This window comes from Eulemur rufifrons, chromosome 29 (genome assembly GCF_041146395.1).
Source record: "Eulemur rufifrons isolate Redbay chromosome 29, OSU_ERuf_1, whole genome shotgun sequence".
Classification (NCBI taxonomy): Eukaryota; Metazoa; Chordata; class Mammalia; order Primates; family Lemuridae; genus Eulemur; species Eulemur rufifrons.
Window position 1 is genome coordinate 41,867,475 of NC_091011.1, and position 25,904 is coordinate 41,893,378.

Genomic DNA, 25,904 nt, shown 5'->3' on the forward strand with positions numbered 1-25,904 from the left:
GACGTCTTAGCAATACCTCTGTAATAAATATCAGAGTGTATTCCACACAACAGTTTCTGAGAGCTATTCAATCAAGCTGAAAAACAGTTCAGAGAAGGCAATCTGTGCAGGACTAAGGCAATGAGGTAGAAATACACAGCTCTCCAACGGGACGGCTTGAGCTAGTCATAAATCCCAGAATATCTTGATGAAAAAATAAACAGCATGTTCTTCAAACTATTCTCCAACAGACACCAACCTAATCAGTAGAGTTAGGCAATGGGTTACTGACTCTTTTCAGTTAAAAAGTTCTGAGAAAGTTTTAATATGCTTTTTATTATGTAAATGGTACTTCAGTCCACTAATACTGTGCTCTCAGGTATGATATATGCCAGTCTTTTCTCCCTCTGCAAGCGGCACAAAAAGGAAGAGAAATGTGGGTTGCTATTACTTCAAAAAAATTATGGCTTTTAGCTTTTATATTAGGAGGTTCTAGTATATATATCTTTCTATTACATAACTGGTATTAGAAAAAATTTATGAACTCACACCCATAATGATTTTCTAATTTAAAAGGTGATGTGTGAAAGGTATTTTCCTAAGGATATGACATCCCAAAAGTAGATATTAAACAGTCCTTGTCTGTGTGAAAATTAATCTCAATTATTGAACAGGGTAAAAAGAACACAGGAGTTCATTAAGAACAAACAAAAAATCTGGCACGCAGTAAGGAATGGGCCTGCTAGGTCTGGAAAGAAATGCAAGATCTATGTCAATTTCGCTGAGCTTAACTAAAGTATGAGTTTTTTCTACATATTCATGCCGGTGCACTTTTATAGGCATAGTCACAAAAAGAATCCTCAATAGGTACAAGGAATATTCAGACAATGTCAATTAGACCAAGTACATACCTGCATGCTACTTTTCCATTGCCTGAAGACACAGTTGAAATTTATCCTTCAACAAGGAATTCTCTAGTGTGTGACGACACCATAAATGTGGTTGTACCTTAATTTGAACGCTTTATATAGTCTCGAGAAGTTACGACTGTAATATGAACCAAAGGACAAAATAAGGACCATTTGCTACTAGTTAAAAAACAGGGAAGTAGAAAAAAAGATGGCTGTGGAAAATCGAGAACAGTTGTTCTCCCAACATGGACCTCTCACCCTGCTGATTTGTGCTTTTTAAACCTGCTAAAGTGAAAACTGGAAACAATGGCAGCAAGGTGACTACCAAAGTATACACAGAATATTCTATTTGGTTCTTTAAATAACAATTCTAAATTAGAGGCAGAAAACTAGCAAAAAGCTAGTATTTCCACATTTTGGTTTTTCTTCTAAATATGTATAATTAACACATATTGGCTCTAATGTAGCTTCATGCAATGCAGGAGCAAGTTTCTAGTTCTTTGATTCTAATCTCAATCAATTGTGATCAATCAACAAATGAGGTAGGCAGTTAATGTTATACAACTTTAACAAACTAAGATTGCTAAAATTGAATATCATTGTGATCATTTTAAGCTACCTAGCTTCATCAAGCAGAGCTACAAAAGCAGCAGGTTAGCGGGTTTCTGGCAGGGAATAATTGGTGCTGAGCAACAGACTGTGTACATGAGCAGAAACATTGCGTAAAACTCACATTACTGGCTTACCCACACCATATGTGCAGTTTGGATGGAAACAGGGGCAGCTCTCATACACCTCACATGGTTTGGCCTCACTGGCTGGATGAATGAACATTAGGTTTCAGTGTGCTAGTTAACCCTAATGGAAGCCAGAAGAAAGTACCAGAATTATGACTTTTCAATTATAATTTTTTTCCAGGAAAACAGAAATTGTGACACAGAGGTAATGGTAACAAAAATGTACACATTTGAAGTTAAGGAAAAGACCTTTACAAACTTTGATAAGCAGGCCTCAGGTAAGCTTATCTTGGCAGTGTTTTGGGGAAACAACCTATGCTATCTGATTGTCAAATATAAAAATCAAGAGTCTATAGACTAAAAAACATAATAAAAAGTATCTTTACTTGTCCTTTACAAGTGGCTGAATTTATCATTTCCCAAAACATACTTTGTTAGTGAGAGCAAGGATCTTTGAAGTGATTTTCGCAGTCTGACAATTTACCCGCAAGGACTGTTGAACTATTCCTTCTTAGCAGGCATAAAGCTTGATTAATCAATGCCTAAAATCTCTTCATTATGCAGCAGACCCCCGTCCCTCCTTCCCCCCATCAAAGCAGTATTAAAAAGGTTAGTATTTGGTGGCAAAACTCCAAATTGTTTTCCAAAGAGGCCAAGAGCCATGACTTCTGGGGAAGAAGAGATCTCAGACATTGTATCTAATCCACCCACTTCATGAACTAAGAATTGAAGTTGAAGAGAAGCTTAGCAACATGACCTAAATCATATACTTAGCGAGCAAAAGAGTCCAGCAAAAGTGTACTTTCTATTCTATTATATGACCCAGCAATTCAGAGAAAATAAAGGTTGGAGAAATGCATTCTATAAAATCTTCTTACCAAAAGGTATCCTGCATAAGAGGATAAACACATCAAAGAATTAAATTTACTGTTCAAATGACAGAGTGCAATAATCTAACTGTGCTTCACTTTCCAAAGAAATCAGAAATGACAAAGGGTTTTTATATTAGGAGAGACAAAGAAGGAATAAAAATACTGGCATTGCTCTGATAAAATTATATTCTCATAAACTAATTATTATAAACATAGAAATTAGTATTTTCAAATTAAGAGTCTCAGCATCATAGATATAAAGGAAAAAGTGAGATCTTTAGACAAATACGTTTTCAAACTAGTAGGCTCACAAACTTTTTTCAGGAAAAAATATGCCTTTATAAGTAGCACAATGATACTGACAGGTTGATTAAGGAGAAAAGTTTGGGCTGTGCAATGTCCAATGAGATATGAAGAGTAACCTCCAAGTTACCTCACTCTTCTCCCTGCTGGAAAGGTCCCTGGGTGTCAGGGGACAGATGTTTTGACAAATATTGATCAGATGTGTGCTCTGTGATCAACTAATTAAGAGATCTTACACCTAAATGAGCCAAGGCAGGAAAGCGCAAACGTATCTCCTTAAAGATATCCTCAATAGATTGACTGTTCTACTGTTTTATTATTATACAAAATAGTTCTTCTATTAGGCAAAAACTGTCCTTGAGTGAATATATTATTTCCTCATTACCAACATTACTATCATTTAAAATATAAGATAATTCATTGTAGACAAATTGGAAGATGAGAACATTGGAAAGAATGAATTAACCTATGTATCTGTAATCCCAAATGCAACTACTATTAGTGTTTTTATGTATCACATCATATTTTTCTGCAGTTTTTACATAGTAGCAATCATACTATACATACAATTTTGTAGATCATATTTTAACTAAAATTATCAAACCAAGTACTGTATCTTTATATTTTATTGAAAACTCATCATCAGTGTCATTTATGAAAACTGAAAAATATTCTACTGAGTAAATATGTCATCTTTTTTGCACTTAAAACTTGTGGATTTAAAAGATTATTTTCTTAGAACAGAATCCTAAAAGTGGAATTACTGTCAAAGTAAATTAACATCTTTATGGCTCTTAATACTTATTGCCAAACTGCTTTCCAAAAATAATTGTACCAATTTAATCTGCCTTCAGTATCAATATCCATTATATTTGTATTTGGACTATGAATATCTTATGAAAATAAATAGTTTTATAATCATCTTTATATACCCAACACTTTAAATATATATACTTACATACCATGTTATACTAAAAAATTCTTAAAACCAAAATCCTGGCATCCAGTAGAACTTTTCCTATATTTGAAATTGTTCTTGAGAATCACCCCCTCCAGTCTCCTTTTTCCTATACCCCCAATTCTTCTCCCCACAGAACCCAGTTTGTAATGCACTAATCTTATTCCCTTCTTTTAAGGAATGGTAACCAAAGTCTGCAACATGTGGAATTCACAAAGTTCAAAGATATTTTCCTTCATTTTTATAACTATCTGAAATAAAAGCAACAAGGAAATTGGTCCCTACAGAGTGTAAAGGCTCCTACAGCTCTGTGAAAGACATAATAGAAGTACGAAAACACATCAGAAGAAAAATTAAGATGTTTCATTGATACATGCATCCCATATCTTTTTCAAAAAATCAACTTCAGGCTGAGGAAAGAAGATGGATGGGGAAAAGGAAAATGTTTGATTAAAGGGTACAAAGTTTCAGTGAGACAAGAGGAAAAAACTAGTGATCTATTCTACAGAATGGTAACTAACAATTAATAATGAATTGTATATCTCAAAATCGCTGAAAGAGTAGATTTTAAGTGCTTTCACCGTAAAAAATGGTATGTGAGGTGATGAATTCATTAATTAACCTGATTTAATCATTCCACATTATAAAAATTTATCAAAACATTGCCTTTTACCCCATTAATACATACAATTTTTGTCAATTAAAAATAAAAAAGAATTGAATAAAAAAACTTTTGTTCCCTAAATTACTGAATTATGAATTCCACATGTAACTCAACTATTTACACATACACAATGCAGCTTCCATACCTAGTTCTAAAGTACTCATACTTTTGTTTACAATTGTACAGTATTCAAAAGTTACCTCTGAGGACTAGAGTTAGAAGTGTGCTTGAAATTCCCTGAATAAACAAAGTCCCCTAAATCCTTACCTTATCTTCCAGAAATTCTAATATCATGCACCTAACAAGTTTAGCAAAACAATTTTTATTGTTATTGCTACTACCTTACTTACTGTTTTTGTAACTGCTGTCTATTAAATTTCCTAGTACAAATTTGCCATAAGATTATTGTAAGTCTTCGTTAAGAAATTTATATTAAATAAGCAATAAGCTACTTTTGTTAACAGAAGTTGGGGGAGATATTAGTGTCACAGTTTATTATTGTAAATAATTTTTGTGTCTTCTGTCATTATAACCATAGGAGTGTCTTAATACCACCAGCTGATAATAATCTTTATAAATCTTACTTTGCAGCTATACCATCTGTTAGTTATTATTTTATATGTGTCTCAATATGCATATGTGAATTAGTTATCACCCAAGACAAATACACAAATGGAATTATGGTTTTGGGGGGAGTTTTTTATTGGCTTGTTTTTGTATTTTATTATCTTTCGCCCAGTAAGTAAATAAAAATAAGTAGGTAAATAAAAATATTCCTTAGTCTTAGAGATTAAAAATAAGGGCAAATCTTAAAAATATTTTTTGCAGTTACAAATATAAGACATTTAAGTTCAATAAACACTTAATCTAAAAATATATGCTAAAACTAGGTTAAAATTCACAGTCACCAAAATTAGATATAGTTATATTAAAAACTGAAACTTACATATTCACAACTCCCAAAACACATCTACAAAACCAAAAAGAACAGGTAACTGGTAAATCAGTAGCTAATAAGGTTCCAGTTTTCAATATTTTAAAACACTTTCCAAGACTGAAAATTAGAAAAGAATGACTACTTGCTTACCTGTAATGTTTATTCTCTTAAGAGATGAGTCATAATGGTAAAAACTCAAAACCGGGCCCCCTGTAAATCTGTGGGTTTATCCCTCTGAGCTGTAAGTAACAGGCTCCTAGACTGCAGAAGACAGTAAGTAGCTGCAAAGTCCTTACAACTCACTATCAAGTTTACCCAAAAGGGCTATAAGAAAAAAAGATGAAACAAAAGGATGTGGATAATCCTCTAATTGAATAATTAGTTCAAATTATAACTTTTTCCCCAAGTACTAGAGTATAATAACTTCAATTATTTCTTTTTTAATAGAGACAGTGTCTTACACCATCACCAAGGCTAAAGTACAGTGGCACAATCACAGCTCACGGCAACCTCAAACACCTGGGCTCAAGCGATCCTCCTGCCTCCGCCTCCCCAGTAGCTGGGAATACAGGTGTGTGCCACCAAGTCCAGCTAATTTTTTTATTTTTTTTATTTTTGTAAAGACAGGGTCTCCCTGTGTTGCCCAGGCTGGTGAGCCATCATGCCTGGGCATGACTTTAATTTTATAATAGTAAGCCCAAACATGGGTTTATAGGAGCTCACTCTATACACACCAAAAATACGGTGAATTTTGTTAAAAGTTACAAATTACCTTTAAAACATGGTCTAAAGCACAACTTCAGAAAAATCACATTTTGATGACTAGATAGTTCAATGATAATTAGTTATCCTATTTTAGGTGATGATATCTTAGGATCATACATAGGAAACTATAAGGTAGAAACAATATTAACTATTAATAATTTAAGTTATTATTGAGAGAAAACCTAAACTACTTTAGGAGGGAGAATGAAAAGAGACAAATGAACCCTTCAGGAAATACTGAAAAACTATGATTTTTCTGGATGCTATATTATTGTCAGTTTTACGAACTACAAAATCCACCTAATTACTTAATGTAAATCAATTTGCTACTTTTCATAGACATCTTTTGTGTAAATTATTCAAATATCTCATAAGCCAACTTTGTAAAAATTAACCTATCTGATGGTCAAACCAGATCCCCTTTTTCAAATTCTATTCCATCTAGATGTTAGAATTTCCACGATGCCTAGAGACGTACTTGGATAGAGAACATGGTTTTGAAATACAGTTGGGCTATAAAATGTGTGGAAAAATATCACAGACTACTTAACAAAATATTTTAACTGCCATTAAAACTACACTGTATCATAGGCCAAGTTATATTCATTTCATTTTTTAACCCTTTATTGTCTGTCATTGAGATTCATGTGTGTAGAGCAGTTTTATACTAGGATTTGCTTCTGTATTTCTAAAATGTTCTTAATGAAGAATTTCATTTCTCAGGAACTTCTTAATCATATAAAATTAATCAGATAATTAGACAAAATTATTCATGGTTCAAAGCTCACCTAACACCTGATGCCTTTCTTGACTCCCTCTGAAAATATTCCTTCGTCTACTGAAATCTCAGTTATCTTTGTAGTTATGGAGCTTAAGGAACTTATTTTATTCTACTTTACAATACAGTGACTTGGTGAATTTTCTAATTTTCCACGAATAGATTGAGAATTCCTGCATCTGTAAGTCAGAGTCACTGAGTCTTACATATCTTTATATTCTCCCTACCCCTCATGTCTAACACAATTCCTTAAAACTAGTTAGGCAATCTGTATATTTATCTGAAGTTACCAAAAAACCTATTTTGCTATACAAAAAGCTACCTTTTCCAAAGGGTCCTTAGAAAAGCAAGTATATTTTGGCAACTACAAATGGTATTTTTAAGCTTTATGGAACCCATACTAATTTACTGACTCTGTTTATCATTATAAATAATATTTAAACATTTCTTGTATGTCATTAAAAATTAAAATAGTGAGAATCTTTCCTATTAGTACAATAGTTACAATTTCTTGATCAGATGTACATATTTTTAAAAATGAACTGAAGTTACTAAACTTTCCCTTGCTAATATAGTAAGAGTGCCCAAACTAATGTAAATTAACAGATTTTTTTCAATGAGTACAAAGAAATGTAAGAAAATCCTTTTTTACAGTGAGAAGAGATAGAACCATGTGTTTATAATGTAAAGTAAAAAACGGAATTTAATGAATATAAGTGAATCCCTTATTTATTCATTGATCTATCCAGAAACCATTGACAGGGCATTCACGCCACATCACAAGTGTCCAACAGCGTGATAGTTGCTGAGGCCATAAAGCTAATTAAGGTGTAGTCCTACCTTCCAGGAACTCAAAATACAGATTAGTCAAAAAAAAACAGCATAAGCATTAAGAGGACATTGGGGTTATCGCTGGCTGGGAAAGCAGAGAAAAAGGTTCACAAAGGAGGGTTTGAACAGGGAGTTAAAGCTTTATTATACAGGTTTCAAGGAATTTTTTGAGTGTGGAAGTAACAAAACCTGCTGTCCTCTTTTAGAAAGAGATTTGGGAAAGAAACTGCTCGTCTAATAATAGTCTAGTGAACAGATGAAGACCTAGTTGGGGTAGGAGAAACCAGATTTGGAAGGTATTTGGGAGGCAGAATCAATAGGACTTGATGATAGATTTGATGAGGAGGTGAGAAGAATGTGTCAAGATGACATTTAGGTCTTTAACCTGGCAGATGCATGATGACATTAAATGAAATCTAGATCATCAGTTAACAAGTATTTATTGAGCACCTCCTAAGTACCAGACACTATTCTAGGCATACAAAGTCTGTTTTCATTCTAGTTAAGGGAAGCAGAGGGTAAACAAATGAATAATCTGAGATAGTGATAAATGTGATGGAGAAAATAAAAGAGGGTTATGTGACAGTGACGGGGGCACTTTGGCTGAGGTAGTCATGATAAGTGGCACTTGCATGATAAGGAAGGAGCCAAGTGAAACTCTGCTTAAAATAAAGGGCTACCAATTACAAAGGCTGAGATGGGACAGAGTTTAACATCATCAAGGGACAAAAAGGCAGCTGGCGCATGGGAATGGGGATGGAGGTGTGCAGAGAGCATGGCGTTCCTGTAGCCCACTGCAAGGAACTTAGTGTTTGCTTTAGTTACAGTGGATAGCCAGCAGATTATAAGCCAAAAGTGATGTGATGTGACATATTTCTGTCTGCTATGTGGAGAATGGGCTTAAGGGGGAAGAATGGAGGCCTGGTAAAAGTGGTGGCTTGGACTGTCCTAACAGTGACTATGTCGAGACACAGTTAGATTCCAGATACAGAGACCAAGATGACTGGACTTGCTGATGGACTGGAAATGGAGTGTGAGGGAAAGAGAGGTGACAAGCGTCCTGCAGATGGAGGATGATGATATTAAACCACAGACAGAGGATGATGATATTAAAAAGAGATGATAAAGACTTGGGCAGAGAGAAGATTCAGCGTGTGGGGCCAGGAATCAATAGTTCTTCTTTGGTCAAGTAAAGGCTGAACTACCTAAAAAATTGTAAGGGAAATGTTACGCAGGCAGTTGGATACAGTCTAGAACTTAGGGGAGAGGTCTAGGTAGAGATATATTTTGGGAGTCATCAGCCTCTACATAGAACTTTTACTTATTTTTATTTTTTATTTATTTTATTTTTAATTATTATGGGTACATAATAGTCATAGACATATAGAGGGTACATATAATGTTTTGATACAGGCATCTAATGTATAATAAATAAATCAGGGTAACTGGGGTATCCATCACCTCAGGCATTTATCATTTTTTTGTGGTAGGAACATCACAATTCCACCTTTTTAGTTATTTTAAAGTATACCCCAATCTATTGTTGACTGCAGTCACTTTGTTGTTTATCAAATATTATTCATTCTATCTAACTATATAACTACATTTCTGTACCCATTAACTATTCCCACTTTATCCTCCCCTCCCTATTACTCTTCTCAGCCTCTCATAGCCATTATTCTACTGTGTCCATAAAATCAATTGTTTTAATTTTTAGGTCCTACATATGAGTGAGAACATGTGAAATTTGTCTTTCTGTGCTTGGCTTATTTCACTTAACATAATGTTCTCGAGTTCCATCCATGTTGTTGCAAATGGCAGGATTTCATTATTTTTGTGGCTATATAATATTCCATTGTGTATATATACCACATTTTCTTTATCCATTCATCCGTTGATGGACACTTAGGTTGATTCCAAATCTTGGCTATGGTGAAGCGAATAGTGCTGGGGGGTGTGGAGTGTGCAGCAGTATTTTTTGGTTTTGGATTTTTAAAGGAGAGAAATAATGACTTCCATGTTAGATGCTTATTATCAAGGAAAATAATTATTTGGCTTTCTGTGGCAAAACACATACAGCTTCTAAAATATTTTATTATTATCCTCATGCACTGTGGTTTAAGCCTGTTCTCATTTATAGTCTGCCTGAGACTTTTTTGCTACATCAGTGAGCTCTCTGATAGCAAACACTGTCATCCCAACACCCAGGAGCTATGTAGATGGAAGGCACGTTAGAAATATCTATTATAGCATAAACATATATATCCAGCCTTAATAATTAACAAATTGATTGTATTAATGGGGAGACTAGAAAGTAGCACAATAATGAGCTGGTTTCAAATCTCTAGGGATCGTAATCTTAAAAGTTTCCTTAAGAATTAATCTTGGAATTCTTTCTATCAGTGAATCAACTTTGAAAAATAATCAGGTTCTACAGACATTTCCAATAAATCACATAACTGTTATAGTCTGAGTGTTTGTATCCCCCCCCCCCCCGAAATTCCTATGTTGAAACCTAATCCCCCAGCTGATCATATTAGGAAGTAGGGCCTTTGGGAGGTGATTAGGTCATGAGGGTGGAGCCCTCATTAATGGGATTAGTGCCCTTATAAGGGGCTGAAGAAACCAGAATTCTCCCTTTACCTTGTGAAGACACAGTGAGAAGGCATCATTTGTGAACCAAAAAGTGGGCCCTCACCAGACACCAAATCCGCCGGTGCCTTCATCGTGGGCTTTCCAGCCTCCAGAACTAAATAAATAAATTTCTGCTGTTTACAACCTACCCATTTTATGGCATTTAGTTATAGTAGCCAAACAGACCAAGACACTGACTAAGCAGTTAAACTCAAGTAATCATGGATGATTTCTGAACCATCCTGGTAGTTATTTACCAAATCCCAAATACATAAACCTTTATTTCCTATCAGAGATGCTACACATGGTCAGCATTATTAGTTGAATAATTTATTCAACTAAATGCCTGAATAAATGAAAGGGAGCAAGCTGCTTCAATGCATAAGCTGAACATTTTTCTTTGTCCTTGTACCTGTTATTTTCACCACTATATATTTGGCTCCTTACACAGTTCCTTGCATATAGTCAGTGTTTAATACGTATGTGTTGCATGCATGAGTGAAAGAATGAACACAGAATTTTATGAGAAAGATGATTCTTTTCTTCCTCCTCCTGAATTTACTTCCTATATCACATCTTTAAATAATTTTTTTCCTTGATTGTAAAATATTTGCTCACTGTGAAAAATATGAAGATAAAAAATAAAAATATCTCTTCTCAAAATAAATATAATTCTCTATTTATAACCCATGCTTGTATTAAGCTATTCATTTAACAAATTTTTTTTGATTGCCTACTCTGTGCTAAGTGTTGGGAATATTATGGTGAATCAAACTGGCCAGATCCCCGTGCGGGTTGTAGGTAGCAATATCCTCATGTGCTACAAGTAGAGTACAGGTAGAGGTGTATCACCATGGAGAAAGTTTCAAAATTCATGGATATCCTCTCCACCCTAATAGTTAACATTCCTCTTATGTCTTCAAGATGATTATGTCAGTGATTAAATATTATGTATTTCTACATATACTAACATTAGTACATGTATTAATTATATTAAATTAAATAATTATTATTAAAAGTATTCTAACTACATTTTAAGTACCCTCAAAGAGCAAATAGTTTTCTCATATGAAAAAGAACAAGTACCACAAATAGCCTAGTCTTTCTTCAGAACATTTTCAGAGTATACTTTAATGCTGGAAATAGTAAGGCAATATAGCTCAGAATGGGTTACTGTCAAACCTTTCTCTATAGGTTTATATACTGTCTATTTACTCAAATGTATTAGAAAATAATCACTTAACTAAAATAGTTTAAATATTTTAACTTAAGGGTTCAATTCCTCTTTTATTAACAGAAAGCTTCCATTTCCAGCACTAGGAAAAGCTTAGTCACTCCTTGTACCATGATCCACCAACTTTCAGCAGATCACCTATTTCTTCATATCTAGGCATCTGTCTGCATAGGGAGAGCAGACGTTATTATTCATCCTCAGAGAATGTGTAATCATAGTACCTTGTTCAGTTTTACCCCCAAAGGACTCTTAATGGTGTTTCACTTACCTCCAGTGGTTGGTTGCCTTCAGCTTCTGGAGTTTTACCTTTTGCTGACATTCTTTGCTCATTTGCTGTATCTCCTATGAGGCAAAAAAAAAAAAAAAAAAAAACACCCAGAAAAAAATTTACCATACTATTGAGGCCAAACTGTCTTCTATTTGTTTGAAATATCTTTTGTTATTATATGTTTCACATCATGAAAGCAACCACTATTTCCTTTGTTGCAAAGTAAACAAGTTAATTTTTAAGAACAGTAATTTATACAGGTCTCATAAATCATCCATAAATACATATACATACAATCTAAACCAGAAACATATCCTGTTTTATATAGATTTATTCTGGAAAATCAAATAAATTCATATTTTGTAAATCAAGTCATATTCCAAATAAACTAAGAAAGCTTATGACTTAATATAAGGCAAATTATTTGATATAAAAGCTCTTTATGATATGAATATCTTCCAAATTAGTTTTTCTTAGGGTTTTACTCTTTCTAAGTTTATTTGCGTCTCTGTGGATTTGCCTTGAAGTAGATATAGATGTTTGTATGTAATAACCAAATGCAAGACAATCATTACAGCAGGAAAGAACAATGAACAAATGAATGAGGTGGCCTTCAGTTAACACTTTGATTCCTAAGACTAGGCCTGGCTGGGCTATATTGCTAAATGAGTTGGTGACTAGACTAGCTCAAAGGATATGGGGCAGATACAAACATAGTTGGGTAAGTATAAGCATAGTTTAATTTATTAATGGCCTATTTTATTAGTTATCACTAATGGACCATGATAGAGACTACCAATTAGCCTACTTCTACGAAGTATAATCAGAGATGAATTTAGCAATTTGTAAATTGCTCTTCCTATAAAATTAAGCCATTTTAGGAATGTCCACAACAGGGAAGATTACCAAATTCACAGATGATGGTTGGCTGACACTAAAGGTTAGGAATTTGTTAATATAAAAAAGGTCATGAGTCTTGATTGGAAATAAAGTATGAAAATCTTCGCTGAGCTTAACTTTTCCATATGAAACACAAAAGTTAAGTTTACCAAAGGCTATAATCAAGAAAGAGCCTCATGAGAATTTCAAAGGATTAAATGCAATCCTGTTTAATTCTAAAATCAAGAAGCAAGAACTAAATTGGTAGTTTATTTACTTAAGGTAAATTAACTCCCCAAAATGTTTAAAACCCAAGAACTTCAATGAACATTCCAGCCTATCAGCTTTGTCCTCAGTTTTGTGCAACATTATTATTATTAGGCAAGGCCCAGCGTACAAAAGGTGTTCAGTAAACATTGGTTGAATAAATCAGTGCACTTCTTTTTGTAGTTTCCTATCTATTAATATAAAACTGTCACAAAATAAGACTTAATGGTATATAATAAAAATTATATTGGAGCATACAGCAGTGCCTTCCTTCTAAAACACATTGGTGCATGCCTATAGTCCCAGCTACTGGGAAGGCTGAAGTGGGATCATCTTCCAAGCTCAGGAGTTCGAGGCTGCGGTGAGCTATGATGGTGCCTCTGCACTCCAGCCTGCATGACAGATTAAGATCCCATCTCAACCAATCAGTCAAATTATTTTATAAAGGCAAATTTATTAAATACCACCTTGATTTTTAAAAATCATATTGAAACAAAAGCACTAGGAACTTATGGGTTATATCTGTAGAATAATAAAGTTCACAATAAGTAAAAATTAAATCCACCTAGTCTTGTGACCTAGGATGTCCAGCAACTATTTTGATTGATTATTAAAGAGATCATTTACACTGGCCATTTATTGGCACATCATGAAGAGCAATTATTATCAGAAATCCCCCTTCTTTCTGAAATTTATGGATAAGAGAAGTCCAAAATTGCAGGTGGAGAAATCAATGCACAAGGAGTTTAGTTCACAAGGAGTATAGTCATACTTAAGAGACCACAACATGAGCAGCCAAAGCAATACAAATCTCTGTACAACGAAGTCAAGCCTGTGTTTAACAATGCACATGCATGATGTTTATAAGAAAATATGTATAACCCACTATAAAAGGTAATTTACTCTAAGAAAGATTATTTATCTTTTAAAATGATTACTGTTTCATCCCCAGCCACACAAACACTATATTTGGCTAAAATCACCCAGCAAAGTCCGTGCTTCCTTTGCCATTTTTGGATTTCATGGTGTGTATTTATACAAAACTTTCTTCATTTCTCCCTACTGCTTAAAAAGCTAGGTTATCAGCCTGTATTCTCGACTTCGCCCAACATATCTGCCTGGAAGCAATTGTAGGATCACTATTTACTGAAATGTCACGTCTGGTGATGACTCAGATAGGACAATAACTGATTACAAGGAAAATCGCCATCTGCAAGATTATTTCTCTATAAACAAAGGCACAAAATGAAAGCTAAACAAACAAAAAACAGAAAAGAACAGGTCACAATGAAACAATTTTTGGCGTTTTCTTTTCTCCCATTGAAGAATTATTTTACCATGGTAAAAATTCAGTTATTTTCCATATTTTCTATAATTCACAAAAAAGTTAGATACATTAAAGATAAATAAACAAAAACAGATGTGAGAAATGTGAAATAAGGTACTTTGGTTTTCAAATATCAGTTAACTCTAATTTATAGATTGGATAGATTAAAAAATTCCATTTGCAAGTCCACCATTCAAAAAGAAGAACAAAAAACCCCAACATTTTCATAATAATGTACCTTCGATAAAGACTTTTTAAAAACATCACATCTGATTATTGTTGGACAAACACAGTAAGATAATCCCCCCCACCCCGCACCCCTAGTTTACAGGTGAGTGAACCCTGAAGGGCAGAGGCACTCAGTGAACTGCTCGGGGTCTCCCAGTTATATAAGCAGGCACATGGGAGAAGAACCTAGTCTCCTGACATCTCTGTGGACTCTGTGGTCTGGTGGAAGGTTCCAGTGGTTGAGGGCTCAAGTGGGAGCAATTAAGAGTTAGGGAACAGGATGTGAAAAGAAGAGCCAAGGGTTTGGAAAGGACGCTCTGATGGCAGTGTCTTGTACTGGTACAGGCCCTGCCCCCCCTACCCCCAGACACTTCTTTCTCCTCCTTTTTGCTTCCATAAGCCCCACAGATTATCTGTTTTCTTCCCTTTCCAATGGTGACACCAAACACTTCTGACTAGAGCAAGCCTCTGTCCTTCCTTCTAACCCTTTAAAGCAGATACACCATTCCTTTGATATTTTTCCAGAAGTTTGTAAGGCTAGAAACAATTTTATAAAAGACAAAAGCTCCTCTTACACCACCACAACCATTCATTTAGAGTGAGTAAATGATAAAGGTGACATACACATACTAATGAAACTCTTTCAGAACTTAAAAGCCTGAAGTGAAACTCATCTATATTTTAGATAAGGGACTGGCAAATTTTTTTCTGTAAAGGGCCAGATAGTAAACACTTTAGACTTTGCAGGCCATATGGTCTCTGTCACAGCTTCACAACTCTACCATTGTATTCACAAGCAGCCACAGAAAATATGTAAACTAATCAGTGTGGCTGTGTTCCAATAAAATTTTATTTACAAAAACAGGTGGCAGGCTGTAGTTTCCCAATCCCTGTTTTAGAAGAATGCATGCATCCCACCTTTTCTAGGATAAATAGTTGACTGGTGTTTGAGCAACATGAAGAGATGAGAAAGGGATGGTTATTAGAGTATCATCATGACCCCATTCTACTGGGTGAAGACAGGTTGAGGGAGAGGAGAAATGGTGGTGAAGAGTGAGTGCCAGACGCAGGGGAAGGTGGAAATGAGGGAAACCCCTAGGGATGGGAGAGGAACCAAATGCCTACTTGGCTCACCCAGACAAGGCTTGTCTGGAGGGGTTGGTGATGGGTGGGTAAGGGAGTAGACACTTGCTTCCCACTCCTTATGCCTTCTCAATGTGGACAGGGTTCTATTACCATTCACCCCAGGCCTCTCTGCAAATTCATGTCCATTGGTTGGTGAGTTTGGTAGACTCGGTGGCAAATGGTTCTGCTCCTTCTCCTTCCCCTTCTCATGGAAGGACCACAGATGGCATGTTCCTGCCTGGTTTGATCCTCTGCAGAGACCTCCTCCCATGCGGGGAAGCTTGGCCAGTCCAGCATATTCTATAACTGAATGAACTCAATCTAATTCTGGGATTCAGATTAGGAAACCTGTTTGCTCCCTGTTACAAGCCACATTCTTCAACACCAGCTTTATAGGCAATAAAGATGAGAATTTGGTCTCCATCTGTTCCTTTTTTCCCCCCTCAATTGGCCAGATCTCATCTCAGGAAGAGGGCTGTTATTATTGGCACACCCTTGCACCCAAAAGGACTGGAAATGGGCTGGTGTGGACTCGGTTGGAGCCTGCCTGCACACAAAAAGCTGCGAATACAGAAAACGGTTTTCTTTTTCTCTTCTTTAATTAGAGAGAATTTATCTAGGACTCCATACCTGAGAACGCAATCTACAAAACACTGGTCCCAAGGGGTTCACATGGAAAATATATTTCTATGATCAAAAGTATGAGAAAAACCTGCAGAGTGTGAGTTCTCCTCCAGCTGTTTTGCAATGCACTTTAGCTTCTAGAAATTCTGCAGTAAATAAACTTCCAAATTTTTTTCACTATGTATTTGACTGTGGAGCCATTGTATTCACCTGACACTTATTAAACATCCTGCAGAGGTCCATTAACACACCATGGGAAATGCTGATATAACATTTTTGAAGTTAAAATTGATTATAAAACATATATTTTTACCTGACTCTTCGGAAGACCCTCAATATGGCCAAATTTATTCACTTTTGAACATCCATTTGACACAATGCTAATCCACACCATTTTCCTTTCCATGATTTTCTTCATGACTCCCGGTTAATTCATGACTCCCTGTTAATGCATGTAGGGCAGACTAGCAGTATGGGACTGCATTCTACTACATAATTCTGATTCCAGAATAGTCGATAATCGACAAGGAAGAAAAGATAGCTGGGCACCTTGAAGACACAGGAGAAAGCCCCAGTACTTAAAAATATCTTCCCCACAAATTCCACCAATTAGAGATTCATTAGGGTTAATGAGCTCCTCTTTTAAAATGCAAATACCCTCTGGGAGTGTTTCCCTATTAGTCATTCACCAAGTGAAGTAGTGGAAAGAACAGTGGAATGGCCACACCATTAACTCCCTTTCATTCTTTAGTCACACTCATTATTTCAGGCAGACTGGCATTGTGGAAAGAACATGGCTTTGAAATCTGACAGAACTTGACTCAAACCCTTTACCATATCTATGACCTTGTACAAGTTACTTAACTTCTGAGAGCCTCAATTTGCTCATCTGAAAAATGGGAATAATGATACACAATAAGGTTGTTTTAAAGATTAAATGAGAAAACATATTAAACACTAATTTCAGAGAAGAAGGGAGGGGAGTTGGGGCAAAATAATAGTTTTGTGTCATCAGTCTTGGTGTCAATTGCTTTAGCTGTTAGCATATCAATAGCACAGGAGAATCTCAGGACTGAATGTTTGTGTCTTCCCCCCACCAAAAAAAAAAAACAAAAAAAAAAAACTCTCTAATGTTGAAACCTAATCCCCAATGTGTTGACATTAGGAAGTGGGGCCTTGGGAGGCAATTAGCTCACAAGGGTAGAGCCCTCACGGATGGGACAGAAGAGACCTGGGTTTTCCCCTTCTGCCAGGTGAGAATGCAGCAAGAAGATGTCTTCTATGAACCAAAAAGTGGGCCCTCACCAGACTCCAAATCTGCTAGTACCTTGATCTTGGACTTCTCAGCCTCCAGAACTATGAGAATTAAATTTCTATAATTTTTAGGCCACTTAGTTTATTGTATTTGGTTACAGCAGCCCAAAGCGACTAAGACAGAGAGGGTGTTAAGAGAGACCCTTATATGTAGCCTCATTTAATGCTTCGGCAGTGTTGCGAGCCAGGCTTTATTATGTCCATTAGACAGAGGCAGACCTGGTATTGGAACCCAGGTCTGGTGACAGTGTCAGATTATTCCGCAATATCACGTTGCTTCCCATCACTCACCAAAACTTGAGTTATCCAGTTCAGCTTAATACACATTACATTTAAATCTCCTCCAGCTCAGCTCAGTTTTCCCTCTGCTTTTCCTAATTCTGTCTATTTAATCCCTGTCTGTTTTCCACAATAATAAAGAAAAGAGGAATAGAGAGAACGCAAAAGTACTGATTGCATAAGACATGGCCTGCTCAGGAGCCTGGCCAGGATTCTGTTAACAACTGTGATAACCTGAAGGGAAAATAAGCCAAGAATAGGAAGAGCTAAGCCATACAGGAAGGAGTGCATTTAGCAAACAAATGTAGGAAAAGGTTCAAGCTGACTAGAATTAAAGAGAATGAGTTATTTATTTTTTAAATATATATATATTTTTTATTTTTAATTATTATGGGTATATAATAGTCATATATTTTTATAGGGTACATGTAATGTTTTGATACAGGCATACAACGTGAATTAATCGAATCAGGGCAATTGGAGTATCCATCATCTCAAGCACTTATTTTTTTGTGTTGGGAACATTCTAATTTCACTCTTTTAGTTAAAGTAAACCATAACTTGTTGTTTATAGCCACCTTGTTGTGCTATCAAATATTGTTCATTGTATCTAATTATCTAACTATATTTTTGCACCTATTAACCATCCGCACTTTATCCTCCCTTCCTCACTACCCTTCTCAGCCTCTGGTAGCCATCATTCTACTCTCTGTCTCCATGAGATCAATTGTTTTAATTTTTAGCTCCCACATATGAGTGAGAACATGCAAGATTTGTCTTTCTGTGCTTGGCTTATTTCATTTAACGTAATGTTCTCCAGTTCCATCCATGTTGTTGCAAATGGCAGGATTTCATTCTTTTTTGTGGCTATATAATAATCCATTATGTGACTGCTATTAAAAATCATACAGTTCAAACCTTGCTTACTGCTTTAAAAGCTCAGGGTCACACTGAGTACTGAAGGGCACTTACTCTGGAAGGTAAGAATACCAACAAATCTAACTGAGGTCAGGTCCATTGATCAGTCCTACCAGTCTGCTCTTAATTAACTTGTCTTAGGATTCACTGATGTCTTTAGGTCTGAGTCTTGTTACTTTGTAACTATGGGGTAATACTTTTTCTGGAAGTTCTTGAAGCAAACCAAAGATGTCAATTAAGCCGTTTAACACTATGGTAAAAAACAATTAAGCTGAGGCATACCTACTTCTAGGCTGGAAGACTAGAAACTGAAAAGGCCAAATTAATTTTGTACATGTACATTTGTACAATATTGTATCATGCTGTACCAATCTGCCTTGAAAGGATTTTTGCTGTTGTTGCTGTTATCATCTGTCCTAAATCAGAGTAGATTTACTTACAGAATAAGTTGGGCTGACCATTCCTCAGCATGGATCCCAAAATGCTACTAATAGAAAGCGCCACAAAGGGCTGCTCTGAGAAGTCCACCGACAACAGGCTCCACAGGCTCTGCTGAGAGCAAACAGGACTGCCACAAGAAAAGATTTTCAGTGCATATGGCTTAAAGCCTGAATTTGTAAAGAGAAAAAAAAATAGGCTCTTGTCTCTACCAGGCTATCTGATATCCTGACAAGGCTCACATGTCCTGCCTATAGTGGACGAAAGTGACAGCATTTATCCATCACCAATAACACAAACCCAGGTTAGAGACACATCGGCGTCGAGTCACTCACAGAGTTTTCAGTCTCCTTTCCAACCCCCAGAATAAACCTGTGAAATTACGGGTTGGTGTGAGGAGTTCTGCTCAGAGTTTCCTACACAGAAAAATAAGTGACCCCATCAGATCAAGTGTGTGTCAACATTTTTCCTCAGGTTATCAGATTCATGGAGACAGAAAGTGGAATGCTGGTTGCCAGGGTCTTGTGGGAGGGGAGAATGGGGAGTTTTTGTTTGAGTGCAGAGTGTCATTTTTGGTTCTAGAGATCTATTGTACAACAACGGGTGTGTACTTAACGCTACTAAACTACACACTTAAAAATGGCATAAGATGGTAAATCTTATGTTATTTGTATTTTACTACAAGTAAATATAAAACTTTAAGAAATAAGATGTTTTCCTTTATTCAAAACAATAAAATGGTGGAAGTTAAGTCTACTATTGGTCGATACTTGTATTTTTAAAATTTGTTTTAGTTTTGTTGTAATTGGTTATGGCTCAACAAAGGGCCTTACCAGCGGGCTACAAGAAAGAGTTTGACCACCTGCCCCAGTACTATGCATTGTAGTAAAAAATAATAACCAATATCAGAGGACCACACTCTGACCACTCTACAGTAGTATAATAATGTTGTTTCTGCTGATGTATATCTGCAAGTTTATTTGTATTTATATTACCAGTAATAGCACAGTGTTAGTGATACCAAATATCAATATGCTATAACCTAGAAAAATTTCAACTCCTAATGACAAAATGGAAATTTTTAAATAAATCAAGAAATCTAAAATATAAAGTATTAGGTAAATAGATGAAGCACTATTATAGATTATGTAATATTCCAGAGCTAATATACATATCCTTTAATGATCTAAAGCAAAATACCTAAATTTCCTCTAAAGAAGGAGCATTTTTAATCGTCTTATGTCTTAATGTCACCAGGATAGGGAGGGGAGGTTGCTGACAATAAAATTCAGGTGTCTAGGGAGAGGAGCTCAATATCAACAAATATTCTAAGATCCCCCACTGCTGGCTTGTGCTCCTTCCTATAGAAATCACCGAAACTCTGAAAAGCAGTGGAAAGGAAACAAAGAGGAGAGTCGTAGTAGGAGGCAATGGACAAAGTAGACTTTGAGTACCTGCCACTGGTAGATCCTAATCTAACAACTCGGAAACTTTGACCTCAGAAGCTCCAGAAGAGGTTGATACCACAAAATCAGAATTATGGAAAGGTGTAAAGGCAAGAGCTCATTAAGAAGGAAGAAGCACCTGGTGAGAGTGAGCAGGTGGCACGGCTAAATAGCATGAGAATTTGCTTAACTACAGACTGAAAAGTGATGATGGAAAGAGCAAGGTTCACCCTTAGTCTAAAATGTTCCTCCACCCAGATTTCAACCAGCTAATATGTACTCAATCTTCACGCCTCAACTTCAACACCACCACCTCAAGACTCCCCCAGTGGAACCCAGGCCCCCTTTGTAAGTCATATGTTCTCCTTCTTCTCCAAAGCACTTCACACATTTGCACTCATTTAATTATATGCACTCACTTGTTTAATAGCTGTTGTTCCCACTAGACTAGCAGTTCCAAAAGGACAATGGCATGTTTATTTGCCACAATATTCTCAGCATCTGGTATCATGGCTGGCACCAAGTAGGCACATGGTAGGCCCTCCCTAAATGGCTGTTTTCTGAGCGATGCATTGTGGCAAACCTAGCATGGTCAAGAGGAGGGTGGCAGATAGTCTTGGAAAAATTACAATTTCTGATGAAACTATGGGTTGAACGAAGGAAGCTGAAGAGGATACACTATTATTGGTAAAAGGAAATAAATTTATTAACTGCACTTCGAACTGGATGAAAGGCAGAGGCTGAATGAAAGACTTAAAGAGAGATCAGTAATCACAGCTCTAATGTAAAGTTTGGACGGGATTTCTGCAATACGGAAGGACAGGGCAGCCCAGCTGTGAGACACTTGGAAACACTTCCCAGCAGTTTGGAAGGGAAGAAGAAAAAGGGCAAGGAGTCAATAGTGACTCTGACGCTGCATTAGGAAAATTGATAGGTGTCTAAATACGTTGGATAAAGGAGACAGAGAAGAGATTTTCTACATAGTTACAGTGAGATTGAGATAATTACATTAAATATAAAGATGGTTGATACTTGGAGGCTGAGGCTGGAGGATTGCTTGAGCTCAGGAGTTCAAGATCAACATGGGCAACATGGCAAGATGTTTTCTCAAAAAAAAAAAAAAAAAGTGGCTGAGATTCCAAAACGATTCTGATATAGTATTTTTATCTCTCTTATTGTACTCAATGCTGTATTTTTAAGTTCACAGATATGTATTTGACTAATTTAAAAATACCTATTTTTAAAAAACATAGTACTACATTAGAAATATATGCCAACAAATTTATGATATTTTTTAAATTCCTCTAAAAATAACTGTACTGTTCCAAAAAATCTGCCGTTATTTCAGTTTGTAAAGAAGGAACTGCTAACTTTAAGACTGGTTAAACAGTAAAGACATTTACCATTTTAAAGTTATGAAAATCATACATGGTTTATGTACTTTAAACCTATATTTCTAATTTATTACCACCAAATTCCACAGTATTACACTTGGTTTCATAAATTAGCTATTCTTGAAATTAGACTTATTTTGTTAAATCCCCATTATGTATTTATATCTTCGTGACTCAGTGATTTCAAATAAATTCAGTTTTCTGGAGGGCAGGTTTAGTGGAATTAGAATTCAGCTGGACATGTGCCTAATTGTAAAACACATTAAAAAAAATTCCAACCTCCAATAACTTTTTTAAGGCTTGGAGGACTCCCATGGAAAAAGAGAAACATTAGCTGACAAGCTGTGTTATGCAAAGTTGTCTAAGAGTAGTTGCTTCGGTCAAATCAACTTAGCCAAATCTTTTCTTTTTTCCCACTTAGGTACTTTAACCACATCTAAAGTTAAAATGAGGCAAACCTCCCCTCTCCCATGGATGCCACGTCCTCTCTTCCTCACCTTATGAGAAAGCACATCAGCGCTGGTGAGAGCAAGGCACCTGGAAACCGGAGCACAGTGGCAACAGGGGGACCCTTCAATCTAAGGGAAGGGCAAGAAGCATTTCTCCCAACAAGGCTTCCAGGGAGGAGAAATATTGAATGTTTACTTCTCTGTATAGCATCAACTGATCTGTAGAGCATGCATCTACCTACGCATCTCATAGCAAAAGAAGCTGGGAAGAAAAGGATAAAGAATATGTTTCTTTTCAAGCCTTTAATTTCAAGATTATAGCAAATAGTGTGATCCATAAAAAGTTTCTCACACTCGAGACAGTAGTAGCGGAATGAAGAGCTAGAGAGCTTAGGTTGGGTTGGGACCCGAGCTCTCAAAATAGTAAATGGACCTATATTCAAATGTCAATAGAAAACAAAACCATTCCAAAAATTAAATAAATTATTTTGGGCTTATTCATTATTTCTCATTATCTAAATATATGTTTCCCTATAAGACTGAGGAGCTTATCTTTTTATTTCTCAGTTTATATGAGCAGACCATTTTTTTTTTTTTAAGTCATCAAGTAGTTCTTCCGGAGTATGAAAAACAAAAAACAAAAACAAAAAGAAGACAGTTTGTAGGGGCTCCCACTGGCCCAAACTAGTATATTTGAAGCATCAAAATGAGTAACAATAGTAACAGGTTATAATCCCTTAAAAACATAGAAATCCATGCACCCAACCCATACTGATGTAAATAAAAGAATGGGTAAATAAGTCAGAAGAGGAGGAAACTTTTCCTTGTAATGGAATGCCAACTAACAGAGGAGGAATGAAAAAATAAAAAAATCACTATTTGGCAACTATCATAGTAATAAATTAATTCAGCCGAGAAACATAAATAGATGCTAAAACTAGTGAGTATGAAGTTGATGAGGAAGAGGATATTATATAATATCAAGGCACCCCACCAAAATATTAATTATAAAAATAGAATGGGTAATTTTACAGGGAAGAAATCTAGTAGACACAACCTTAAGTAAGTGATCATGGTTAACACCTTCAGTAATGCAACAAACAGGAGTTGTGCACCACCTGATAGAATGAAATGAGAACATGTAATTTCTGTGATATTCCTAACAAAAATTCCTAAATCGAAACCTGAATATAATTGCAAGAACATGTCAGACGGACCCAAATTGGGGGATATTTTACAAAATAATTAGCCTGTGATCTTCAAAAATGCCCATATATTGAAGGTCAAGGAAACACTGAGGAACCATTCAAGATGGAAGGAGATTAAGGAGACATAACAACTAAATACAACATGTGATTCCAAACTGGATCCTTTTGCTACAAAGGACATCACTGGGGCAAAACATAATGGGGTCTATGGCTTTGATGGTTAATTTCATGATTTTGATGGTAGATGCCCTTGCTCTTAGGAAACACACATTCAAGTATTTGGAAATAATGAAACATTGCCAATTTACTCTCAATTGATTCCTGAAAAACAACAAGCTCTTTGTACTGTTTTTGCAACATTTCTTTAAGTTTGAAATTATTTCAAAATAAAAAATAAACAAGAGGACTAGTCAGGATGCTTAGAATACATAGATATGACACAGATATAGATAGGTATAGAGATATTGATAGATATATCTCACAGACTCCTTTAATTGACCCACCAACCAAAACCTTTACCCCTCTTCACCTTCTCCTCCTAGGTACTCTTCATGTCAAGAAAGGAAAAGTACCACCAAGCATTTGGTTGCCTTGCTTCTTCTCCTTCCCTCATTCCCCACGTCTGGTCAGTCAGCTAGCTGGTCGTTTTGTGTCCTGGCCTCTGCTATCAGCTTTCCATTGCCACTAACTCTACTCCAGTTCAGACCACCATTTCTTGCTGTGATTTCCACAACTAACCACAGTCAGTCTTCTTTCCTCTTGTCTCCTCTTCTTTCTTAAACACAGATCTGGGCCTTCTCTCCACCCACTCCCCCCCCCCCCCCATTTTATGGCTCTCATTGTCGTTGAGATAAAGGTCAAATTCCTTTACATGACTTACAAGTCCAGGATGATCTGGCCCCTGATTAACTCTCTCATCCTTTTCACCTCTTCCACTCCAACTCTACAGTCCAGCCATAAAACAACCGTCAGATCCACAAATGTGCTTCCTTTCAGGTGTGCTATTCTATATGCCTTGAACACTTCCCTGTTCCATCTCATCCCCTCCCACTGAGCTCAAATATTCAATTTAATGAGTGAATGATTGAATAAATTCTTAAAAGTTTTTGTCGCACCCCCAAACCTTGTTCCAAAAGTTTTCATTCTTTCTACCACAATCTTTGTACCATACTCAGATTCAATTATTTTATCAAATCCTATGACTACTTCATTGGTATCTTTCTTTTCTTTTTACCTGCTAAAATCTGAAGTACTGACATTACATTCTTCACACACTCGTAAATGTCCCTACAGGAAATTAGCAGGCTCAGTTCCCCAGGGATGTTTCACATGCAAGAAACACTCCAATGCAGTTCAGATAATTAGGGAACCTTTTGAAGAAGGAAGGGCAGAAACCAATTTAAAAATATGTTCAGATAATATGATAATGTGTAACCAGGTTGTTCTTGTTTATTTTCTTATACAACACTTTTCCTCAAAAGATTGTGAGCAAGCATTTTTCTACTTTTCAAGGAAATTGTGACAACCTCATGAAAGGGGACCAGCTCCTTACTGAAAACAAATTCTTTACAACAACTTTATGAAGTAGGAATGATTTTGTTGATTTAACAGGTGAAGAAAATAACAAAAGAAGGGATTTAAAAAGTTCCTGGAATTAAAAAACTTGTAAGTGGGAGAGCCATATTGAAACCAAGGTCTGTCTGGGTTCCAGACTTACATTCTTTATAATATAATTGTAAATAGTTTACTCAGAATTCTCTTTATGAACAATATCCACCTTCAAAATGGCATAATGTCAGTTTGCCACAGGCAAACTGGAACCATTTATTGTCTTAAATTTCTTCTTTATTCCACCCTCCTTTATGGGAATGTAGTGAATTAGAGTAGACAGTGTACAGCGTCTATTTCTGGTTTCGTTTCGTTTAACCAGAAGTGCAGTATACTGATTGGTTTATAACAATGTGCAAACCAAACTGAATTACCACATGTAACAGGGTTCCTCAGGAAGTAATTTTGTTGTTGTTAGTTTGTAAGCATGCCTTGGTGTAATTATTTCCAGCTTTGATATTTTGTTTCTATTTTCTCTCAAGGACTTGGAACAAATTTTACACTTTAATGAAAGCACATCACAGTTACCT

General features: G+C 35.9%; 1 protein-coding gene across 1 annotated transcript in view; it reads right to left on the minus strand.

Annotated features, from left to right (window-relative positions):
• The window catches only part of UMAD1 (UBAP1-MVB12-associated (UMA) domain containing 1), a 215,832-nt gene that overhangs the window by 70,458 nt on the left and 119,470 nt on the right, over positions 1–25,904 (minus strand). Inside the window, exon 3 of the mRNA XM_069462027.1 lies at positions 11,872–11,945. Coding sequence (XP_069318128.1) covers positions 11,872–11,945 — 74 coding nt within the window. The remainder of the gene's footprint in view (positions 1–11,871; positions 11,946–25,904) is intronic.